This window comes from Trematomus bernacchii, unplaced genomic scaffold (genome assembly GCF_902827165.1).
Source record: "Trematomus bernacchii unplaced genomic scaffold, fTreBer1.1, whole genome shotgun sequence".
Classification (NCBI taxonomy): Eukaryota; Metazoa; Chordata; class Actinopteri; order Perciformes; family Nototheniidae; genus Trematomus; species Trematomus bernacchii.
In genome coordinates this window covers 5,775,343-5,799,752 of record NW_022987705.1, presented here as the reverse complement: position 1 = coordinate 5,799,752, position 24,410 = coordinate 5,775,343, and the positions used below count along the sequence as shown (strand labels likewise).

The following is a 24,410-nucleotide window of genomic DNA, read 5'->3' as shown; positions in this document are numbered from 1 at the left end:
AATTTCAGGTGATTACTTTTTAAATTTTTTTTAAATATGGCCATTCTTCATGGTTCCCTACTCAATATACCTTTAGAAGATTAGTGGGCACACACGTAAACACACATACTGTACACACACATACTGTACACACACACACAGGTTTTGATGCACTACAACAGTGACCATATGACAACAAGCCTCCCTATTGCCATGGCAACAACTGCACCATTGCTAAGGCAACAGCTGCAGAGTGCTACAACAAGCAGAAAAACCTTTGTGCATTCCCAATCTCATTGTGTCTCCCACTGAACGCTATTTGTTGGTGTTATTTGGCATCTTTAAGTCGCTCTTGCTTCGTGTTTTCTTTTCCTGCGATGCATTTGTAATTCACACTCTCCTCCTCACCACATTTTCTTTCTGTCTAATTCCTTCTGTCTTCACACACACACGCACACACACACACGCACTCACCCACTCTCCCTTTCCTTTTCTCTCTCCTTCACTGTCCCCTCCCTCAGTTCTTCCTCCATCCTCTGCTGTTTTGCTGTCTTATTCTCTGTTTCTCTTTTCCCTTTCTTTCCACAGTGTGAACCTCCCCCCCCTCTTTTTTTCTTTAATCCCCACCACCTCTGCTTTCCATCTCCATCTCCCCTTCTTCCATCTCTTTCATATTCACCCCATCTTTTCTCTTTCTTTTCCGCCTCTTCTCTCTGACCACGGAAAAAGAAAAAACATTGGACACATTCTCACCTTCCCTTTTCTCCTGTCTTTCTCTCTCTCATTCTCAATTCTCGAGACCAACCTCTCTCCTCTCCTCTCTCTTTCTTCGCTCACTCTCTCTATTTCCCTGTGGCCCTCCCCCTCCCTTTTCATGTTTCCCCCTCCCTCCATCCTCTCTTTCCCTCGCTGGTTCAGTTAGTCAAAGAACAGATTCACGGAAGGAGAGAAAAGGGGGGAAAGGCAGGACGAGAGTGAGAGAGCAGGAGTGGGGCAGGCTGGGGAGAGGGGTGTGGGGTCTCAGCCCTCTGTCGTGGGGGGTTGGGGGGGTTGAGATACACCCCAATATTTTCTTCTAAGTACCATGGACTGCCTCTGCATTGTGACTACAAAGGTAAGCCTATCTGTTCCTCACTTCAGCTGTGTGTGTGTGTGTGTGTGTGTGTGTGTGTGTGTGTGTGTGTGTGTGTGTGTGTGTGTGTGTGTGTGTGTGTGTGTGTGTGTGTGTGTGTGTGTGTGTGTGAGAGAGAGTGATAGATGCCACAACTGCACGTGAAGAAGAAGAAGGAAGCAACTAGAAAAGTATTCAGTAGGACACAAAATGTTTCTGTGATATTGTTTTGTAAATGACAGAAAATGGCAGGTCTAGCTGGGATACCTGAGTGCAGCAAAGAAGGAATACTATTTGATATTTCCCTCTCTGGATGACCCCCTCTCCCCCTCTCTGCATCTCCTCCTCAGTGTCGTGCTTAGTGAGTGTATGAACCCGGCTGGCTGACCTGTGTGGATGTAGTAAAAGAGGGAGAGAACCAGGAGCTGTGCGGGGCTTTGTGTCATGATGCCGGAGCTGCAGAAAATGTCAGGGAGAGACCATGGGAGGGCATCCTGCATGCTAATCTGCTCATTTCTACTGCTGCTTTCCTTTAATCTCCACTGTACAGTTAGCCGCCATGCATCTGCACATGAGCGACGTGTTGTTTCACACACACATGTGCGCAGTGACAGTGCTCAGCATGCAGCTCAATGAAGGCAGTTCTGCTCAGGAAATTGGCTCATGAAATGAAAGCTCTTTAATGTAGTCTGACACTCTGGGGTCAGATCCCGTTTGTTCAGATGGTTTCAATCTGCTTTAGACCTCTGGTGGACTCACAGATTCAAAAACAGGTGACCAATAAACTGTAGCAGCTGCACCTGAATGCAGTTTCTGGCAGGAAGTGATGACAAAAAGTGGGAAATGGAAAAACACACACACAGCAACTCCTACAGCTGTGTGAAGGTGGGGATGCATTTTAACTTGAGTGTGTGCAGAGAAGCTTTCAGATGTATTATGTAAATGTGTGTTTAAGTGTGGCACATTACATTCATTTGCTTATCAATCTCTCAGTTTCCCTGGCAACAGAGATTATTGGTCAGTTAAACATAGATATGTAGGAGCAGTAAGGTGAGCCATAATTCAAAACTGTGGAGGTTTACATTAAATAACATGAAATAAACATCTGTTGGTGTATAGCCTTTGTAAGAAATATAATCAAAAACTAGTTCACATCTTCCTCTAATGAGCTAACTTCCAAGCGCCTGTTGAAGCCTATTTTTGTTACCTAACACTATGCAGTGTGACAAATGCTTCGTGAGATGAAATGACAATGTCGAGGTGTCTCTTCAAGATGCATGAGGGACTGATGTTCCAGTCTTTATTTGCCTTGAGTATGACTCACTGTAAGTGAAAGACTACAGTTGGTGTAACAGTGGATATTTCAGTAAACCCGATCCAAAATCCTGCGTCGCTTTCAAAGTGCGAAAAGACTTACTGTAAAGCTGGCAAAGAAATCCCAACTTCTGCCAAGCGATTGTGAGACAGATGGTCAGTCTATAAAAGAGAAAGTTAGTGCACACAATTACGTAAAGGAATAAGGAGTAGATGTTTGATCAACCAATGCAATGCTTGGTTTTAGTCATTGCAGGGGCTGCATTACACATACTAAACTTCACTTCTGGTATCCCACATTACTACGTCAATATAAACTGGATATTCCCACGAGAATTGGAGAGTCACTTTTCTTACCAGCATGCACATTTGATCATGGATGGGATTTGCCAAAAGAACACCCTTTAAAGTGGTATTAAACTTGAATGGGGGCTGGCTGCATTGCAGGTGAGCAGTGTGGCTTCATAGCAGATGATGGGTGAGCGGCTCCCTGGGTGAGCTGCTGCCTGACACCCACATACTGTAGAGCAGATTATGTGAACAGTGCTGCTTCCCGGACTGTGCAACCAAGTTATCTGTGTGGGTGGAGCCACAGCAGGCCAGTGAGTGACACAGATCTGATAACAGCACACCAAGTTAAAGCCCCGCTGTGCCCAACGCTGCGTTAAGTATGAAGACTAGCAGCGCTACGGTAGCAACAAACACTCGATTTAAATGGCATCTCCGGTGTGCCACTGTGTTTTTGTTGGGGGAATTCATCCAAACCTTGAATTTCCATTACGGTAGTAATAAATGGAAACCTTTTCATTGGCAAAATAAGCACAATTCTGTGAGGAAACAGAGCACTCAAAGAAGGACAATTTGTGCTAGAGAACAATTATTTGATGGAGTTTGTTCTTGAGGCAATAACATAGACAAGTATTTATTTTTCCTTTTACAGTGCTGGTATCATCTTAAAAAGTGTTTACCTCTGACAAGTTAGGCTTGGATACAGTTCCAAGATGTCCTTCCATCTCCCAAAGCCTCAGAGACATGTTATGTGGGACATAATAAAGTGTCTGTATGTTGTAATTACATCAATCCTCGGAAAAGAGAAATGAATTCAAACACTCCAACACATATTGATGAGGTAGGCAGATCTTACATTTCATTGAATGTATATAAGAGGCACAAACACTCAATTCCTTTCCGGTGATATGTCTATATGTATGTTTCACAAGTGTAGAATTAGAATGATGTAATCCTCTGCTGGTTCCTACACTGAAATCTCAAAGAGGAAAATAAATAAATAGCATCATGGGATATGATGGCACTGCATCACACTTTCCATTACATAACATTAAAAACCAGAATATTAGAGCATGAGAGCCCAAGGAGACGTCACAGGATTTATATTTGGTTTGGAGCCTGACGATACCCTCTCCCTCCCTGCATGGCACTGAGTCACAGAAGCACAGTTTGATGTTTGAGAGGCGAGAACAAAGATGGTGTACACAGTGAAAGAGATGTAAGCTTTAAAAGCAACTTCTCTTAAAGCTATCTCGACGTCTGATGGAAAAATGACTGTAATAAAGAATCAATGATGTATCTCCTGTGTGGAAAGAAGGACACACAGAGAGTAACTACAACTGTGTGTCCTCCTGCTTTGCATGCAATCCTTTGGTTATCACTCGCTCCATGTTGTCAGTCACCTTCGTTCCACTTCTCTGCTCTCACATTTGCAATTCCACAATTTTGTGTCCCCTCTGCCTCCTTCACCTCTGTAATCCCTCACTCAGTCCTCTCCTGCAGCTTCCTCTTCCCTTTATCTCCTTCTACCTCCTTCCCCCTTCTGCCTGCTCTCCTCTCTCCTGCTCTCCACTCTAGCTTACCCCCTGCCCTCCTCTCAGCGCTTTCAAGGCTTCCCTAGTTAGTGCTCCTTCAAGTAAATAATACATTGGACAAGATGTAGTCAAAGTCAGCAGTGTGTGTGTGTGCATATTATTGGCACCATGCATGGCTTCATGCTAAGACATGGAAAGGTTCCTTCTCGAATGCGTTTTAGCACTCACATTTGTGAGTGCTAAACTTGTGCTGCAAGTTTCAACATATATGAATATGTATATCCTGTGAATGTATGTGTGCATATGAAGAGGAGAAGCTTATGGCGGCTGCATCTTGAGTCTCCAAAATGGAGTTTCTGCTCACAGTGCCTCTTCAACGTTCATTCAGCCCGTCTGCATTTCTGCTCATCTAAACAAGTGTCCATTCACTGTTCCCTGGGATGTGTGTGTGTGTGTGTGTGTGTGTGTGTGTGTGTGTGTGTGGTGTGTGTGTGTGTGTGTGTGTGTGTGTGTGTGTGTGTGTGTGTGTGTGTGTGTGTGTGTGTGTGTGTGTGTGTGTGTGTGTGTGACATGCAGTACAGTGTGCTGTTGGTTAGGATTAGTGATCCAGTGGAGGGCTCATATGATCTCTGCCCAAGGGCACAAGCTTCCACGAGGCCTTTTGTATGCAGCCACAGAGACACAGATCCTGCCAACTTGCTCCCAGGGCACAGAGAGCGACGCAGGGCTTGCCCCGGAGAAAGTCTGACGCCACCAGAGCACACAAAGAGGGTCCACAACTGGCCGATAAAAAAACAGCAGAATGGAAGTCATCGCAGAGATGTAATCATATACAATTAGATGTTTTTGTATATCTCTGTCATCATCTCTGCTCAAAAGATAGCATGATTTGGTGGTGGGGGAGAAATAGTGCAGATATCTTTGCTCATTCAAGGATTTTCATTATCTTTTAAAGGGGCAGTGCGTAGATTTTAGTGGCATCTGGCGTATGCAGATTGTAAAAAAGGTAATACCTCTCTGCTCACTCCTCCATTTATTGTCAGAGAACTTACGGCGGCCTATCTAGAGTTTGGTTTGTCCCTTCTGGGCTACTGTAAAACATGGCGGAGTGGCGGACCATGTGTAGATATTTAGCTGCTCATTCTTATCCAACAAAAAACGCATTATCAGTTTCGGGAGATTATACAAAAATAAAAAAATGTACATTACAGTATATTCCATTTATGCCAATATATACTCTTAATTCCTACACATTTGTCTTTTAAGTACATATTGCACCACTCACCCACACATTCAACCGCATTCCCGAAAGAAAGCCACACACCTACATGATCACAGACAGCTCACACTCACAGCAGAGCTTCCCTTCAGCTCCAGTGTCTCCTGCACTGTGAGTGGTTCACTGCAGCCTTGATCGAGCTGAGAAACTGGTGCAAGTGCACGTCTTAGAAAACTTGTCAGGTTCAATTAAACGGGCGGTAGAAGCCTGCTGTATGATGCTAATTCTCACTGCAGGTGCTAAATTCAAGTAACTGCAACAGTGAATGGTGTAGTTGCAGAAATGAAACATCGGATCATTTGCAACAAAGTGGTCTCGACTCAGAACATCTCATCGCTTCACATTCGCTTTTTTCTCAAACGTATATATGCTCATCAACCTCCTTGTTTCACCTTCTTTAGCTTGCAGCGTTGACTTCATATTCAAGCTCATCCGTCTCTTTCTGTGATAATATGTTGCCAATGCAATGCTAAACTCTAGTCTCTCAACTACTTCATAATGCCCACCACCCCCACCCAAGGCCTCAGCCAGAAAGAAAGCTGTTAAGAGCTTCTCTTTGTCAAATGCACACAACACAATCTGTGCAGTCTTTTGCTTTGCTCGGCTCTCCAGTCTCATCCAGTGAGAGGATGAGTAATGCTTCATCATTTCTTTTGAATCTCACCTTGAATGTTTGGATAGTATTATTGGATATTTCAGTATACCACACTGTGATAAAGCCACAGGCTCAGTCTGCCTCTTCATTCCTCTTTAGTGTTTTATGGATCTTTCTTTCTGAGAAACGAAAAAGGCACCATTTATTTCATTGTGCCCGACTGTAACACCAGTATCTTTTGTGCAACTGATTGAATAATAATTATGTTGATTTGACATCAAATGGATGTAACATGACAGATGTGAATAGTAAAGATCAGAGAGCCTATAGCCTCTCTAGTAAAAGCACCAATGAAAAAAAAACTGTCATTTGAGACTTAATTCTATAAAAAGAAGCAGCCCACTTGCTGTCCACCAGCAGACCCCCCCCCCCTCATAGGCTGTGCTGCCTCATTTCAGTGTTTTGGCTGTCAGTATGGCTGTGTGTCGTGAAACTGTCCATATGACAGGTGACAGATTAGATCCATCATGGGCCGTTAGGGCTGGAGACTTTGTCGTTTCACATTGAGTAAGGAGGCGAAACATGAGACGCTATGGTGAACAGGGAGGAGGACGGAGCTACTCGCTCCCACACTGTAGTAATAGTATGAAAGAAGAACAAATTGTGAGGGTAATTCTGTAAATAAGACTAAATTAACTAAATTGTTGTTATTATATTTAAAGGTGTGGGTGGATTGAAAAGAAGTCCTGTGGGTCTCATTAGGTAGAGTCAAGGTCAAACAGGGTCAACTTCTCACCAAGGCTGCTGTAATAAAACTGATTGTCAACACTGTGGGCATTTCAGTTCAAAGAGTCCACTAACTAGCAGGTGTTGTGTAATTAGAGTGTGTTTGTCAATGAGTGCTGCGTGTGGGACTGGGATGTGCAGAAAAGTGGAAGGCAGAAGAACAACGCCGGAAAGGAAAAAGACGAGGACGGCAGTGCTGATATCATCGATATGAATAGCTCTTGTATTAGCCTTGCAAATGGGATCAGGTTTTCTCACAGTGCTGTGGTCATATTTTTCAATAGAGCACAGGAGGACACCTTGTGGCACATTGTTTAACTACAGCACAGGAGTCATTGACAAGCTGGCTCAGGGGTGCTGTCATTTTCTTTGCTTTTGTAGGTGTATGTGTCCATGGAAGCAGCTGGATGCTCATATGTAATACATCATAGTCTTACATTTACTTAGATTTGAAGCCTTGCATTTTCCCTCATAATTAATAACATTTGGACCGTGTATCAGTTATTCATGAGCAGTCCCTTGTCACAACCCTCCTTAATGTCCTCATCTGAAATGCAGGCCATCAATTCAGAGGGTTTTGAACTCCTGTTTGGCAAAGAGCTGAACACTGCCACGAGTGTCGGTCCTATTTGAATTACAGCATATGCTTTCCAACTCGAATGATACACCTTGCCGCCTACATGTGTGGCTTCAGCACGGGATATAAATAAATGAATGAAAACCATGAACGAATGACAAGGAGACCGTTGGAACACGACGCTCTCACTCGTAATGCAGGGCTACATGCTCACATATTTCGTGTGATTTGTTTGTCTCTGGCTTTTTGTATCTTCATGTTCCTCTTATAGGTGATGTCAGTTGCCTAGCAACCGAGCAATCAGGGCCCGATTGTTGCCATGGCAACATGGCAGGGGTATCATCATGGAGAGGATAGAGATGAAAGGAGGATGGGAGTGAGGGAGGAGAGGAGAAGAGAGAGAGAGAGAGAGCCCTGCCATTGAAGGGTGTTGATAATGTGAAGCCCACAGTGAGCAGGTAGGAGGATGACCTCTGTGTAGGCGGCTCAGCGCGCTCATGAATGTGGAGAATAGAAAATGAATGCCTGGTCCTATGCGGCTGGATGTGCGGGTTGCACGGTTGTAGCGGTGCGGGCTTCACTCCAGATGGAAATGTCACGATGTGCTCTAGTTGTCTTTAGTCACAGGCGGGGGGGGGGGCCGGTGCAGGAGCCACAGCTCAGTGCTGAGGTCCAGAGGGCTTTGGGCCTAACCTCCGCAGGTGTCAGAACCCATCCATCACCCGACTGCAGGCCACTGTAAAGCAGCCCTATGGGGTCATGGTGCATTTACTCTGTTTATTCCCTCGCTCAACTCTGCTTCACCCTTAATACAGCCGTCTAGCAGAGGGCCTGGGAGGGCAGGAACAGGAAACACACTAACACCCCCATTATGATGCCAATTACACTATGAATGAGTGGACACAGAATCATATTTAGTGTCGTTATATTGACAACATTGATTCAATTAACAACGGACATGTTATTATTGTAAAGACTGATGATGTGTCTTTAACTAGCCCACTTTCAGAATAGTGAAAAAGGACATCTGTAACAACAAGCGTACTTTAAGAGAAGCTATGATTTATCAACTGTTATAGAAAGAACACTGACGTTTGTTCTACCAAGGTTGTGTCTGCTTTTACAGATTCGACCATACTACAATATACAACATATATTGTATATGTGTCTCTTATAATGATAAGCACATTTCATAAGATACTTGACAGTTAACTACTGTGTAATACTACTTTTATCTTGGTGGTACAACTTTCTGACGCCCAGGTCTGAAATACATTTAATATACTTATAATGAAGTTAATAATCTGCTTATATCACTGTCAATTAAACTTTTAAGCACTAATAAATATCCATAATGATTTATGAAAAATAATCATAACACATTATAAAGTATTCAGTTAAACATATAAACATATCATCTGAATGTGTTATATGATTATTATTCATTTTTTGTCATTACAAAAATATTGTATATGTATTACTTTGGAAATGATCATTCACAAAAACGTGCAAACAGAGAGGGACCAGCTATCATAAAGTATTATTAAATACTTTATACTGCATATTTATGAGTTTTTAACTATTAATATACAGTGATATAGGCATATTTAAATGCATCATATGTATTTATAAGATGCATTGAATACATGGGCGTTAAAATTGGCATCAAAATTCTATGGTAAAAGTGACTTTGTCGGTCCATTCAGGGACTACTTTGTTTGGCTGCAGGGGCATATGCCACATTGGAGTGATTTGACTCCTTTGGCTAAAGAGTTACCATATCTGATAAATGCCTGGTCTAAAGTCACTGCTCTGACCGCACACAGGGATGTGACTCTGTGACCCCAAAGGGTTGGAAGAGTTTATTCAGGATTACCGTCTTACTTCATGTCTGAATAACTTGATCAGTGAGATGAATCAAAAAAGTTCCTCATAATTGTTGTAAAAAATAGATACGCCATTTTGAAGTGGTCCCATGCTTAATCAGTTAAGAAATACCCGTTGATATTAATTTAATTCATAGACTAAATTCCATGAATAGATATGTAATTATTAACATAATGTGTAAACATGATCAATTAAATTGTGGATCCTTTAAAAATTGTTAAAACAATTGACAATGGACGTTTTTCAGAAACAAATATGCTTGCCTTTTCAAAATGTATTGTAACACCTGTTGCTTTCATCTAGAGAATGATATATGACATGATATTTGTTGGATTGATTTTAACTGGCAATATCAGAAAGTACACCAAGATATGAAATCTGAACTTTACATTTCTGTAAGATACGTTTAACAATTTCACAGTAAACAGGCAGCTCAATTCCTCACTGCTAAAACTAGAATGGTTACGGGGCAAATCCCTGTTACTTCAAATACAGTCAATGTCATTAGCCTGGTATGTAGCAGTCATTTAGGGGACACAACTAAAGCCAAAAACCCCTGACCCCTTTTCAACTTACTTGGTCAAGCAAAAACATTCTTTGTAAACATTTTTACAAGTGTATAGCTAAGGTATTCAATTGAGAATACAAAACTGAGAAAAGAAGGCGAAACATTCCTTTTTAGAGGCTTACCAACCAACAATTAATATTAACTACTGACTAATCAACAAAATAATTGTGTCTTTTGGGCACAGAAGTTGTCAGAATCTGCACATCACCTTGGTAACCACTGAGTATCTTTAATAAGCATGGCTTATCATTTGCGTCCAGTCTTCAAATGTCAGAACGAACGGCCATACTGTAATCGCAATGACGTGAATTTTCACCTTGGAAATGAACGTATAGGCTACAGTTAAAACACAAGCCGCAAAGGGATACATATGTAATTATGTAATGGTTGCATAACTGAGATATGTGTCAAAAATGTTGCTCATTTTATATCATCATCTCGACACTCAGCCTTTACTCAATGTCTATGTTTCGTAACGTATAATCTGCGAGTGTGACGGGGTGTCACAGAGGGAGCAGAGAGCAGCGTGGATGGCAGCCTACCGTCTTGTTTACTTCATAAAAAGAGAAGAAAAATAATATAGCAGGTTTACTCTGAGAGTCTCCGTCTCCTTCTCTCCCCTCCCTCACCCGGCAGCAGTGACAAACATCTTGTATGAGTCACGGCTGGAGCAGGCTGCCAGTCCTCTCTTTCAGACCCCTGCCTTTAACATCAAGATATATCCAACACCAACAACTCTGGCTTCCAGGAAAACTCTCTCTCCTCGTCTGCTACGACTGCCCCCCTTCCCCTTCCCCCTCCCTCTTTTTTATTTCCCCATACCCTTCCCCAGCCTCCCATCTCTCTCTCTCTTTCTCCCCATCCCTCTCCTCCTCTACTGCGGGTGTCTGGGAGGCTGTTTTTCCTCTGTCTCTTGCTCATGAAGGGCCGCACTAAGCTACCTTCCCTCTGCCCGTGTGTGGTAGGTAAATTCACCTCTCCGTTCGTGTCGTTCTTCTCCTTCCATCTCTCTGTGGCTGCCTCTGTTTTTGCATGTTAGCTTGAAAGTCTGCTTGTGTTCTGGCAGGCTTTTGGGAGGTCTGCGCCTACATCTGTGCGTATTGCATCGAACATGCTCGCAATCTCCTCCACTGTCTTAGATTTATGAGAAATATGTGTATGAGGAATGTTTTGCTCCCCATGTACGTGTGCTCCGGGTAGGTTTATTCCCGTACTTCGGGTATTACGTATGAACGTGGCCTGGCACATGTGGGTGTGTATGTGCCAGTGGGCATGTTTAGTCACGCAGTAGGAGTAAAACTCCAGCGGACTTGTTGATTGAAGCATTATATAGATTCATTTATTCTCCTTTTGGTTAGGTTTTGGCTGTGTATACTTGAATATATTTCATATTTTTGTGCTTCTCTATCCTTGTGAGGACACTAAGGACATGAGTCTGGTGCTTAAGAACAACAGACAAAAAATTGACGTCACATTGAGGTCATTACAATTTAGGGTTAGGATCACTGCAGGGTTAGAGAAAGAGGTGAGAGAATGGGTTTAAGACAAGGTAGGGCAAGTATCATGAGGTTAAATACAGTTTCTATACTGCTAGTATATAAATGTATTTGTGTGTTGTGACAGGAAAACACAGAGCAGCCAGCTGTAGTCCAGAGCGAGTCCAGCCCTCATTATCTGAGGAGACATGAGGAGCTTGTAATGGCTCAATGTATCTTTTATAAAACACTTTGAATTAGTTCACACCAAAAGAATCATGCTTATTTTTTCCTTATTTAAGTCAACTTCTTACATGCAAACAGTCCAATTAAACTCCCGTCTTCAGCAACAAACCATCTAGGTCAGGTTTAGGCAACAACAACATTTGGTTTAAAAAGAGGGAAGTACGTATAAAATAGGGAAGTCATATGGGAAAAAAGTAAGAGTAATAAGTAAGGAAGTTACTTAAAGAGCATGGACCTGTGTTTGTGGACACATGCATAACCTGACCTCCTTCATTATGCACACTTTTCACTGTTATACATCCTGGTTGACTGAAATATGTCAAACACAAACTGATTTGAAGGATAGGTATGAATTACAGTGAATACATTATCGTCTTATGACAACAGCCTGACTAGGTTGTGGAGTGCAATGCCACAAACATGCTCTAGCGTTTATGTGTGGTTCTAAGACGTTAGAGTTGTAATTGCAAATGTGAACATAAGCTTTCGGTGTCACTTGTTTGAATTGCAGTTCATTGTGCAACAGATTTATATTGTAAGTGGCTCCGATTAAAGGAGAATTATTATTTTGTATTGACTTCATGATTGGATTACGATGCAGTGAAAACGTAAAAGGATATTAATTAAACATTTTGTTTGCATTTCATTTTTATTGCAGCAGCATGTTGGGTTTTGAAAGAAAACGACTGAAGTTTAACTCCTGACCCTGTGCTTTACTGTGTGATTGTATTCACATCAGATACAGAGTGCAGCAAAGACCCCTACATGTTAGCTTACTCATGGTTTAAAGATCTGGAGTTGATTATAGAAAGAAAACAGAAACATCAGGCGTGTAGCCAAAGCATTAGAATGTCAAAATCAACTGTTAAATGTGCCTTGTGGAGTTGTCTTGTATAAAAGAGTAGAAGTTGTATTACAATTCAGTTTTACTTCACTTAAACGCAGTGAGTGTAACCTTCAGGCCAAACAAACTTTTGGCGTGCATTGACTTGCACATAAAACATTCGGCTGTTATTGTCAAGTATTTTAACATCGTACACATTTGACATCCTGTTTTTTTGCTACTTTACCATCACCGTTAGATCAGCGGAATAGTGTGGTTGTTAGGACTGTGGATAAAAGCATATAGCACTAGTGGAAGTCAAAACTACTGAGGGAACCTTGGTAATGCACTTTTGACCTCGGAAATAGTTTTCAACCTAATGAATAAAGATCAATATATTGGATGATTAAAAAAACAATGGAAGTTTAAAGACAAAACCCTTGGAGCTGTTCAACAGATAGGAAACACTCTCAGGTTCACCACAAGACACAAACCTCACAAAGGCCAAGTTACACTTAGAGCAGCATCCAGGAGACCTGTAGAGCTCCGGATCAAAGAGCTGGACTCTCTGACTAATGCGAGAGTATTGGAAAGAAAGTACAAACAGCTCATAATCCAAAGCAAGCCACGTCATTTGTCAAACCAAGAGGAAGTGTGTCATGGTCTGGGTCCATGTGGAGTCCTCTCACTTCAGTTCATTGATAATATCCCTGTTGACGGCAGCAGCAAAATGAATGTGGAAGAATACAGAAAAAGTACTTGGATCCAAATTAAGATATCCGAACTCATCGAACAAAGCCTTAGCAGCAGGACAATGATCTTTAACATGCATCCAAAGCAACAAAGAGATTTTAAGGAGTACATACAGTAGTCACATGTCCTTGATAAACTGAGTCCATCACCAGACCTTAAGTCCAACTGAGCGTGTGTGTCATTTGCCGAGGACCGTACCCAAGGCAAAAACAAACCCCAATCAAAGCAGGAAGTGAAAATGGCTGCTTTCCAGGACCTTCAGGGCATCACTAGGGAAAGTGTCTGCTGTGCTCTTTGGGTCATACACTTCAACCAGGCATTGACTTCCATTGTTTTGTGTGGGAGCACTATCTGGACTTGGGGTGCTCTTTTATTAAGGATACATGTGGACAGAAAACTCATAAGAAAACTCCAAGGCACCTTCTTGTTAAAAATTAGAATTATTGTATAGTAATGACAGTCATGTTTTTTATTTTATTTTATTGTCATTATTACATAGTACAGGTACTAGTAACGAAACGGTTTCTCTGCATTTGACCCATCCTAGTGTTACGGAGCGTCCACACAGCAGCGTTAAAAAAATCTTGAAACGCTTCTGCCCATTCACTTTGAATGGGGTGACGTCACTTTGCCTCACTTTTCGCCAAACTGCATTGTGGGCAGCAGAGCGGAGATTTTCAGGATTTTCAGGATTCAAAGTTGAGCAATGTTCAACTTTTGAAGCTGAGGTGGAAGCGTCAGCCAATCAAATCCCGTTTATGCAAATCTGACAGTTCAAGTGCTAGCCAATCAAACCGCGTGTATGCTGGGAGAGACATACCGCAGGTCATTTCCTCATATTCCAAAAAATGGAGGAGAAATTAGCGGTAGCGAATCAATCACCCGGTGCTTTATGACCAGTCCCTATTTACCTACCGGGATACAAACCAGAGGAGCCAGGCATGGAGGGAGGTGGCAGAGACAGTGGTAGGTTTTCGCCTGTTTGGGGAGTTTATATCCAGTTTACTTCGGGCTTTTTTGCTTTGTATGTCGGGGGCGGGAGATTCATGTGATTGGTTGTTGGTCGCGTTGCTTGCAAAAAGTGGGCTGCAGTGGGCTGCCATTATTATGACCTAAAAATAAATGTTTTGCATCAAGCCTTTATCAGGTGGGACTAAAAATCAATGGCCGTTTTTTTTGTGGGATTTCTACAAATACGTGTGATGATTTTATTTAAATGTGTCAAAATGTTGAGGTCACTGAAGGCCGTAGTTCCTACACAGTTTATCTGATGTTTATGTAGACCTCCTGCGTTGACAGCTGAGGGTCAGCAATGACCTCATAGTGATTTAAAGGAAACATTATCCTCCAAAGACTAGTCTGAGTCCTTGTGTCACAACTCTATACTACAACATTTCATTTGTGCCATATTTATGGAGCCATTGCCACTTCTCTGTGTCCTCTTTCTTTCCAGAAGCTGATTCAAAGTGATATTTCAACATTTTGCTACTCTTTTTGCCATTAAAAGCTTTTTATTGAGTTTTGTGGAGCACGTGATTGTCTGATTGGCTACCCTATCACCGCCTGTTGGCTAAAATGAACTGGAATGGGAGGTCAGAGTCTTATTGAGTCCATTTCTCTGGTCTGCCAAGAGGATGTCGTCTATATTGTTATGAATCACGCTTCATGGAAAATCATAACTTTGACATGACAAAGTGTTCATCAGATCTGATATAGATTAAGACAACATTAACAAATAAGATCCTAGATAGAAATGTGTTATATCCTTTGATAAACCAGGTAAAAGTCTAAGTTAGATTACAATCTTCTTTCCAAGACTGACCTGGCCAAGAGGGCAGCAGTTTAAAAAGAAACAAAGCCTTTTTTCTGTTTCTCATCCTCTTTTTGTGTGGTAACAACCTATATTCAACCCAACACTGCACTAGTAAGCACACTGGGTAATTATGGTAAGCTGTTAATTACTAGGGGCTCTTAAGGTACCGCTAGTTGTGTTAACTGAGTAAATGCAGTTATTTTCTTCTTTTTGTCACTTGTGTTTCCTCCATTTTCAATACCTCAAATGCCACACACACCAATACTTAATTTGCCTAGCAACCAAATGTATGGTGAAGGTTTGTAAACTAATGTTGCAATTCTCTAAAAGAAGTCATTTGGATGTCAACATGGGCATACAAATCATATTGCAAATGGCTGTGATATTATTTGAGTTAGTGGAAAAGAGATGATCAGGTCAGGAATAGACTGTTACCTGTTGGCTCGGTTTTTAGCATCTTGGCTGGGATCGCTGATCAGCCCGGCCCCCCCGCTGTGCTCGTCCCCCCCGAGCCAAATCACTGGTGGTCTGAGCCTCTTTGTTGCATTCCTTCAGAGGTGGCTCCAAAAACGTTTACTCTGTCAAAAGGGTGAGGCAGATTCTAAAACTGAGAAGCCACACGCAGTGAGCTGCAGACCAGTATGAGCTTCAATGGGAGTCCATTGGAATTCAAGTTTGAATTAAAAAAATGTTGGCTCTCTTGCCTTCATTAATAAAGCAATAGATAGTGGCATTTATACTTTAAAGTTTAGTCAGTCAACACAAGAGCAAATGCAAATACATTCAATGCAAATACTAGTGGAGAGACTCAACATGGGCAAAAGAGAGTGACGTGCCTCTTATTGTATTGACCTTTGATACATATAGTTGCCCTAATGGAAGAAGCATCAAGAGTGTGTATTACAGCCTTCATTTGGGGGCTAGCATCCATGTAACACATACATAGGAAAATAGGATGTCATGATTAGCAATGTACTGCCCATTAAGTGTCCTTAGTCCTGGCCGTGTCTTGCTAAATATACACACACAGCAAATGTTTAAAGCTAGACTGAGCTGTAGTGATGTCCGAGCCAAAGACAGTTGTGTTAATAGGATAACCACCATCGACTGCAATCTGAATATTTAAAGTGGACCTATCATGCTATATTATAATAATATAGTGTAGGACCATACCTATATAAGGCATATTTATACTTTCTTTTTTTCAAAATACCAAACAGACCATGCATTTTAGCCATGCCTCATTTCGCTCAATTTGGACTTTTTTACCCCTGTTTTTGCAAGGGCTGATTCTGTGAGAACAGCACCACCTACAGGCCTGGCATATGTACTACAGCGTCTCCAGCGCTTTCGAACGGCAATGGCCGTGGCTGTCTCCTCCTGATTGGTGGAGTTGGCCCAATAGCCGTAGCGCCACTTCTGTGACGTCATAGAAGTGTTCAAATCTGGATCAGTCTGTATCAGATCCGTTGCAGCCCCTTTTTTAGAGATTTGGGTATGGAGGAAAATAGAGAGGGTTGTGTTTTCTGACACTTGGTGAGTTCCCTGGAACACCGGGGACACATATTCATGTATAAAAGACGTACAAAAGTGCATTTTGCATGATAGGTCCCCTTTAAGTGAGTGACAGAAGTTACTACAGAAAACATGGAAAGGCGTTTAACAACCGGCGTAAACGGACCTTCGCGCGCTATCAAGCAGTGGGCGTGCGATGTCCTGTTCAGATGACGTCAACTCCAACGGGATGCCATAAATAAACTACACAGAATCACACTACACACCTACGCAATGATTACATTCAGGCAGACTGTAGAGTACAACCTCTTTGGACAATTTATATACTTATTGAAAACAAGCTACAAAATGTAATACCTTGGAAAATGCCGTTTAATACTTTTTAATAGCCTTCATTTTCGCTAAATTGATTTATCAACTTTTAATACTTTTTAAGACCCCGCGGACACCCTGTGTATTAGACATCTTTTTTGTGAGAAAGGATTCATGATTGACAATATAAATATACAAAAGTGACCTACTTTGAAGACAACTCTGGAGTTATACAAGGAATATAAACGATATCATGGCAATAATGTTATATACAACGGAGGCATTCTCTGATGTGAGAGACAATGGAGAGGCACATGGGGGCTGCTTCAGTTCATTACATTACATGTCACTTGTTAGACGCTTTTATCCAAAGCGACTTACAGACATTCAGTACTGTGGGCAATCCCCACAGGAGCAATTTGGGGTGAAGTGTCTTGCCCAGGGACACAACGACATGCTGACTGCAGTGGGACTCGAACTTGCTATCCTCTGATTCGAAGATCAGCGCACTAACTCACTGAGCCACAGCTTCACCCGAGAGAAAAGCATTTTAGCTTGTGGGCGTTCTGGTGTACAATACACAGATTTGAGTACAGGTTGGTGATGGAGCTGGCAGTTGGCAGTGATCACTCTTCCACATTGTTCCATCATACATGTCTCCGATTGAGGACAGCTGGCAGAGGATGGTGTCAGTAGGACTGCTGCTGTCTTCAGTGTGGGAGGAGGAGCAGCAGACTGTGATGGAGGAAGTGAGGTGATGGCTGGATAGAATTAGATCACCATAGTTGCTGTGAGACGTTCTTCGCTTGTCACAGGAAGAAGATCATCTGTTCGACTTTCATGATTATAGTGTAGATGTTTTCATCCCATTTGGAGGGAGGGGCAGATCATTATCCCCAAGAGCTCAATTTAACTGTCTCTAAGCAGCTACCAGAAGAAGGGTGAGTTTAGAGTGTAGCCTGCAAACACAACGTGCGTAAAGCGCTGCTCCAGGGCATCACTGTTGGGGATGAGTCAATGTTACATTTACACAGGTGGGAGGGTTTGGGAGCAGGAACATCAGATGTGAAAATATACAGTTTGCTTTCGCAGATGCAGCTGAGCTGAGGCTTTGACCAGGTGTTGGGTGCAACATTATTCTGTTTAATTCACTGTGAATAATTTATCCCTGAGCAACTTTTAGGGAATGTTGGAAGGGTTTTAAAGGTGACCATAGTCAAGTCCAACTTTCCCTGGCATTTGAAACATAGAATAGTATTTATTGAGATGCCTCTTAGCTAACCGACTGAGATCTTTATTTTACTTCTTGCTATGTGTTAAGCCAATTGTGTCCTCTTTGTATTTTGAACAGGTGCGCTCAGATCCCCCAAGCTGAGAGAAATTAGATCCAGCAGACTCCGTAGGTGTGAATAGTATAATTCTCACCTTGGAGGTTTTTCTAGTCGGTGGAGCTAAGGCAGTCTCACAGCCTCAGGAGATTCCCAGTTCACTTTAATATCACTATTTCAGTGTCAAAGCAGCTCAAATTCAGAGGTTTCGTTGTGTAAGATCCCAAAATGGGTGGAAGAAATATGGATGTTCTGATAACCCAATGTTTGGATAAATATGGATACCTTATGAGAGAGTATACATGCAGTAAATACAACGTCATTCTGTGTAGTTTTGACAAAAAATACAGTGTGGGCTTATCTGAATGTAGCGAAAGGACACGCAAACTACAAACATGGAAGACCATATTTAAGCGAATCTTGAAGCGATGAAAACATATTATAGGGTTGAAAAGCATCATTTCTACACACGACAAAGAGTCCAGATATAACAAAATACTCTCCTCAAATGACGCAGTCTGTTCTACTTCTGTACTTCTTCCGATGAATAATAATAAAACAAATAATAACACTGTATTTATAAAAGCGCTTTTCCTGTTGCTCAAAGACGCTTGATATCTAGTTCATTCTTAAGAGACATTCCAGGGTGTTGAAAAATATGAGCTTTATGATCAATAAAGGCACCACACAAGTATAGTCCGGAAACAAACAAGTCATATTTGCTGAAACTATAACTATAACCTGAAAGTAGTACATGAGACCGATAATAATCTTACTCTTCCTCGGGCTCATAATGATATTTGCATTTCACAAGCTTGTGAACTGCAATCAAACCGTCAAACTATGAAGCTCTGATTGAATATAAGTCAAGATGTTGTTACGTCATTGTCTACTTGAGAAACATTATATCACTGTTACATGTAACACAAGAACGTTTGTTTGGTTTTGGCTCCACTGTATTCAAGATGGCGGCACGGTCACCAACTCTTTCCTTTTACAACTTAACAGAAAGCTCAAATATATTTCTGAAGACAGAACATTGGTTCATATTTGATCACACTGCCCAGTTTGAATCTCAATTCACAAGGATGGATTGACACTGTGCTCGATATAGTTAGTGTTTCAGGGAGAATTACAAACATTTGAATAGACCAACTACAGCTTAAAGGTAAGGCTTGTCTTGTATAGATAGATTTGAAAGAACAGAGAATAATGGTCAATGTTATTTACTTAGCAACTCCAAAATCGTCGATAGACATAGAAAAGGCATAAATGCATCCGTCTGTCTCGATCATATTACTGTATATGCTGGCAAGCAGTCGTTTTTATTTCGTATGTAAAGGTACATCCCTATTGGCGTTTTTTTCTCACCCACTCACTATAACAAGATTTAAAAATGGCTACCAAGGCTTGCGGAAAAGATAAGGAAATGTGGAGTATGGCACATCTGGCTCAACCTACAGTGTATTAGGCTTAGCAGCGTTTCTGGCATTCTCAGGCTCGCTGGTGAATAATGCCAGCGATAGCAGCTTGCTCTCAGAGTCACAGCGCCTCTTTATATTCTCTGTGAATTGGAGAAAACACTGGCATGTGTCATGGCATGTGACGCATGTCGTAGTAGCATGAGGCACCTGCCTCTGTGCACTGTGCACAATGAGCCGTGACAGAAGCAGTCATCTTATAGATACGGTGACCGCGATGCTGCTGGGAAGTGGACTATTTATTAGGGATCTGCCACCCCCTGCAGATGTTGTCATGGAAACACCGGCTCTTTTGGGTCTCTCTCTCCCTCACAATGCAGCATTAGGATGTTAATGTTATACTCAACACTGGAACACCACAGTTCAGGTTTCCATGTGACTCCCACGCTTACATAACGCTGTAGTGGAAGGGGGAAGCCATTTACAGCAAATGATCACCATGGAAATTATGCTGCATCTGTGATGAGTATAGATACAGTCACATCCATCTTTGTGTATGCTCCACTGGAAGTGCTGCTTGAATTATAATAAGACTACTTAGATGTATAAAGACACATCTGTTTTATAGGGTATAATCCAATAGTTTGGTCCTATATACAGGCGGGTAGAGAAGAAAAGGCTTTCTATGTCATGTGTGTAGAAATGGAGTTTCTGTGAAATCACTGAGAGGCAGCCAACATGACTTTCCTGCTGTTCTTATACATGTCAGAGCTCGATGGACTGAGAAATTAAAAGCTTTCCGTGCTTTTTCCTCTGTAAATAATTATTTAAAGTCAAAGTAGAAAGTGCTTTGCAAAAGAAATATGTTCAATGTCTGGTGAATCAGATACATATAGTGATTTTAGTAGCAAACAATGGGAAACATTCTTTATTTTCCATTATTTTTCCATTAATCAATTCATCTAATATTAAACATTCTTGATGTCTTTCACTTTAAACTAGTTATTGGGTTAAAACTAACATTTGTTATGAATATCCTGCCAAAATGATTGCGTTCCAGTATGTTTCCCTAATTATCCAAAAATGCATAAAACATAAAATATTGTAATCAGTGTAGCTTACATATTGTTATAGCATCACATGACACCATTTTTTACTGAACATTCTTTTTAATGAAAACATAAATCATAGGTCCACATGTATCAATAAAGGATCAATAAATAGTATGTGTTTGGTCTTCTCTTCTTACATCACTATTTACATCAGGCTCGGTTTCACTTGTCATGACAGCAAGCTAGGCAGTTTTTTCTTGTCACTCATATTTATGATTAAACCGATATTGGAAATCGATCACGATCAAATGAGTTTTTATCTATTAAAGAATGTGTATGAAGAGTCAGTTACGTTCGCAGTGTAGAGAGGTGTTCAACTGAAACACTGTTACTTCTGTTACACTCAAGGCCAGGTTCGTTTATAAAATCCATCCACTGCTGAAACCAGAGAACCAAGTGCCTTTTTTTAGACAGAAATATCCATGGAAACTGAGAGATGTTTTTAGAAATAAAGTTAGACCGACTGTGAGGGAAAGCCACGTCATACCAGTAGAGTACTAAAACAAGAATGTGCACAAGGCCACACACACACACACACACACACACACACACACACACACACACACACACACACACACACACACACACACACACACACACACACACACACACACACACACACACACACACACACACACACACACACACACACACACACACACACACACACACACACACACACACACACACACACACACACACACACACACACCTGTCTTGCTGTATAGATGTTCACATAGTTGTAGTGAAAACCCCCTTATTTGTAAAGGGTGCTTTCTTAAACCTCTCTGTATTGATTGTATTGATCGGCTGATTTATGGACTGTTCCCTCTGCTCTGTGAGTTAACTGTAAAGAATATCATTTTTCCTGAGAAAGTGTCTGCTCAATTCATGACCTCCCTCTGTGGGCTAGTGATCAACCTGCTGATGTCTGCAGCACATTGCACATTTCCCAGGACATCCCCACCGCTCTGGGAGGGTGATACGTTTGTCTTTTTTAACTATCAGCAGCACACTGGTGTATTTGGACTAGTCTGTGTTCGATGGAACGCTGACGTCACCCGAGAGCGTTGAGCCCTGCGCCGCAGTCGGTCCTGAGATGAATGCACAATATTTAAATCTAACGTACCTGGTTCTCTCACTCCACCCTGTGGGCTCAGCATGTCAGCACAATCACAGAGGAGTGGAGAGGAAGCAAAAACAAAAACAAATAACACATGAGACACCTATCATGTCAAGGAGGAAAAGAATGGAACGATTGTGGCTTTAAAAAGGGAAGTTACCTGCTTTGGTCGTTCCTGTTTATCTTCAGTACCTATCTTTCAAAATACTGTTTAATTCCTTTTGAAATATTTATAAATATATGATTTTTTCGCATTGACTTAGTTATTATTTATTTTCAGGGAAGGGTCAGATCAACAATATCAGAGGGGAGTTAAGTTGCACACTGATTAGTTATTTTAATATCTTTAAATGTTTGATCAGCAAAGAATGAGAAGTATTAGCTATATCAAAAAGCAACATGTCTCATCCAACAAACTGTTTCTACCACATAAACCAATTAAACAAATAGAAAGGAAATCGTCACACTCACATTTGGCTCTGTTCTTTCAGAGAAAGATATCAAATTATATTTAGTTTACTTCTAAACATTATGTCAACGTATTGCTTTTAACTGCACCTTGATGGTAAGTGTTTCAACGTTAAAAGCTTGAATCGAACTGCCTCAATACTATACGCATTCATATATATACAAGTAAGAAAATAATAAAAACTGTGATTCTGTACAATACAACAGCATTAAAGTCTATACCTACCAGTTTGAACTAAACCTAATTTACTTTCTGAGTGTGTTAGTTTACATGCAGATCACAACTTTCTTTGTTCAAAATGCATTCTGTAATTATGAGAAATAAGGAAAACTTGAGCTAGTTAGGCTCATAAAAAAATTCTGCAAGATGACAGAGACAAACATCGTCAATAGCCGTGTATCTGTGTGTTGATGTATGACACTAGTTTTCAGCTCATAAAGTTAGCAAACATATCTAAGGCATTGTGTGTTGTGCACGGATTTAAAACCTGTCAGCACCTTGGACAGCTCCTTGAGCACTGGACTGAAGATCCAACAGGGGGCGCAGTACTCACATTGTAACATGTGGTGTTTCATGAAGTGGCCATATAACATTTCCCAGTATCCCCCTATTTGACACGACTGTATGTGTGTTTGTTTTCACTTTGATTAATGCTATCAATATAACTCGCATGCTGCCGCCGGGTAAAGAGATTGATGTACCGTTTCTCTGTGCTTCGCCTTTGCACTGCTCTCCTTAATGATTCCAGCTGCGTGTTAAGTACACACTTTACGGTTAATCACAGAGAGGGGGGAGAGGGAGGAGGGGAGAGAGAGAGAGAGACTCGTACACATTTTGAAGCTGCTAGTGTTAAAAAATATTAACAACATGGCAGTGCTTAGCGACAGACCGACGCTTTAAACGTGTCCAACGGGCACTATCATGAAGTCGCTCAAACACATTGGACCCGGGAAGCCTGCCCGCTGCTAGCACCGACCCTCCTCCTCAGCTTCCGCGGCTCTCGTGGCTCAGTGAGTGGCGGCAGACCGGCGAGCTCTGTCTGTCTGTCGGTGTGTGTATATGTGTGTGCGCGCGCGGTGTGAGGCTTTGGACTGATGTCTCTGCCTGTCAGGAATTTAAAGTGTCTCTCGCCGGTCATGTGCCAGTGTAAGCTCATCTGCAGCAACCGGACGCTGTCCCTCATGTTCGGGTGCAAGGTAAGCCTGGGGTGCGAGGGGCGAGGATGTTGACTGATGTTTTTGTAAATATGGTTTATTAAAAAAAGCCCTCTGTAAGAAATGGTAGGGTTGGATTGATCTGTGGCTCATTTGAACCGGGCTTTTTGATCGTTTCGCGACCACTAGAGTAATTAGTAGTGATCACACTCACCTATCCCATATGCCTTTAGATATAAGCTAATTCACACCACCATATCACCTTTACATCACCGCTGTTATCATGCGGCCGATTTCCATTTACACAGCATCCTTGGCAGGCATGATGGTGTATTTAAATTGTGTTTTCTTTCATAAAAATGAGATTTAATGAATGAAACATTGATCACTTTCTGATGTATACTGCTTGTATGCAGGGCAGGTCACGTTAGGACTAGCCATATGCTTCTCTCTTGCTCTGCATCCCACCAAAGCAAACTGCATTGCATGTTTTTGACCTTGGGAAATGCACATTATTGCTCAGGGCCACTTAAATATCAGTCACCATCAGAGAAACTGTACACCACAAAGAGAGGCTTTGAAATCAGGTAACATGAGCACTGTCCCTGCTGTTAACCCACGCATGAATCACAGCCAGGCTGCTTATTCTCAGCATAAATACAGACTACTTTTTTTTTCTTTGCAGTATGATTTTGTCCTAATTTTGAGTGGGAGATGCTGTCTTGTTCTATTAAATAGAGAGCATGTTTATTCATTCATTGACTGATTGTCCATCACATCCCTGGTGCCCCTCCCTCGCAGCTTCAGGTGTTATGGCAGCCAGCTCAGAGTTTCCCTCCACATGGCACTGGAGTCTGTTGGCTTTTTGAAGCCAAATCTGACTACACGGTCCACTCTGTCCAGGCTTTGTACCAACGCTTGCCAAACGGATGTGTACATGTGTAAAA

General features: G+C 41.7%; 1 protein-coding gene across 3 annotated transcripts in view; it reads left to right on the top strand.

Annotated features, from left to right (window-relative positions):
- The first annotated feature begins 937 nt into the window (after positions 1-937).
- LOC117490650 (disks large homolog 4) overlaps positions 938-24,410 on the top strand; it is a 64,163-nt gene continuing 40,690 nt past the window's right edge. For 2 of the 3 annotated variants that reach the window (XM_034140417.1, XM_034140416.1), the window contains exon 1: positions 23,336-23,505. In XM_034140417.1, the coding sequence (XP_033996308.1) occupies positions 23,404-23,505 (102 nt within the window). In that variant the 5' untranslated portion in view covers positions 23,336-23,403. Of the gene's footprint in view, positions 1,094-23,335; positions 23,506-24,410 lie in introns of those variants that run through there. The other variant, XM_034140418.1, reaches the window with a different exon arrangement.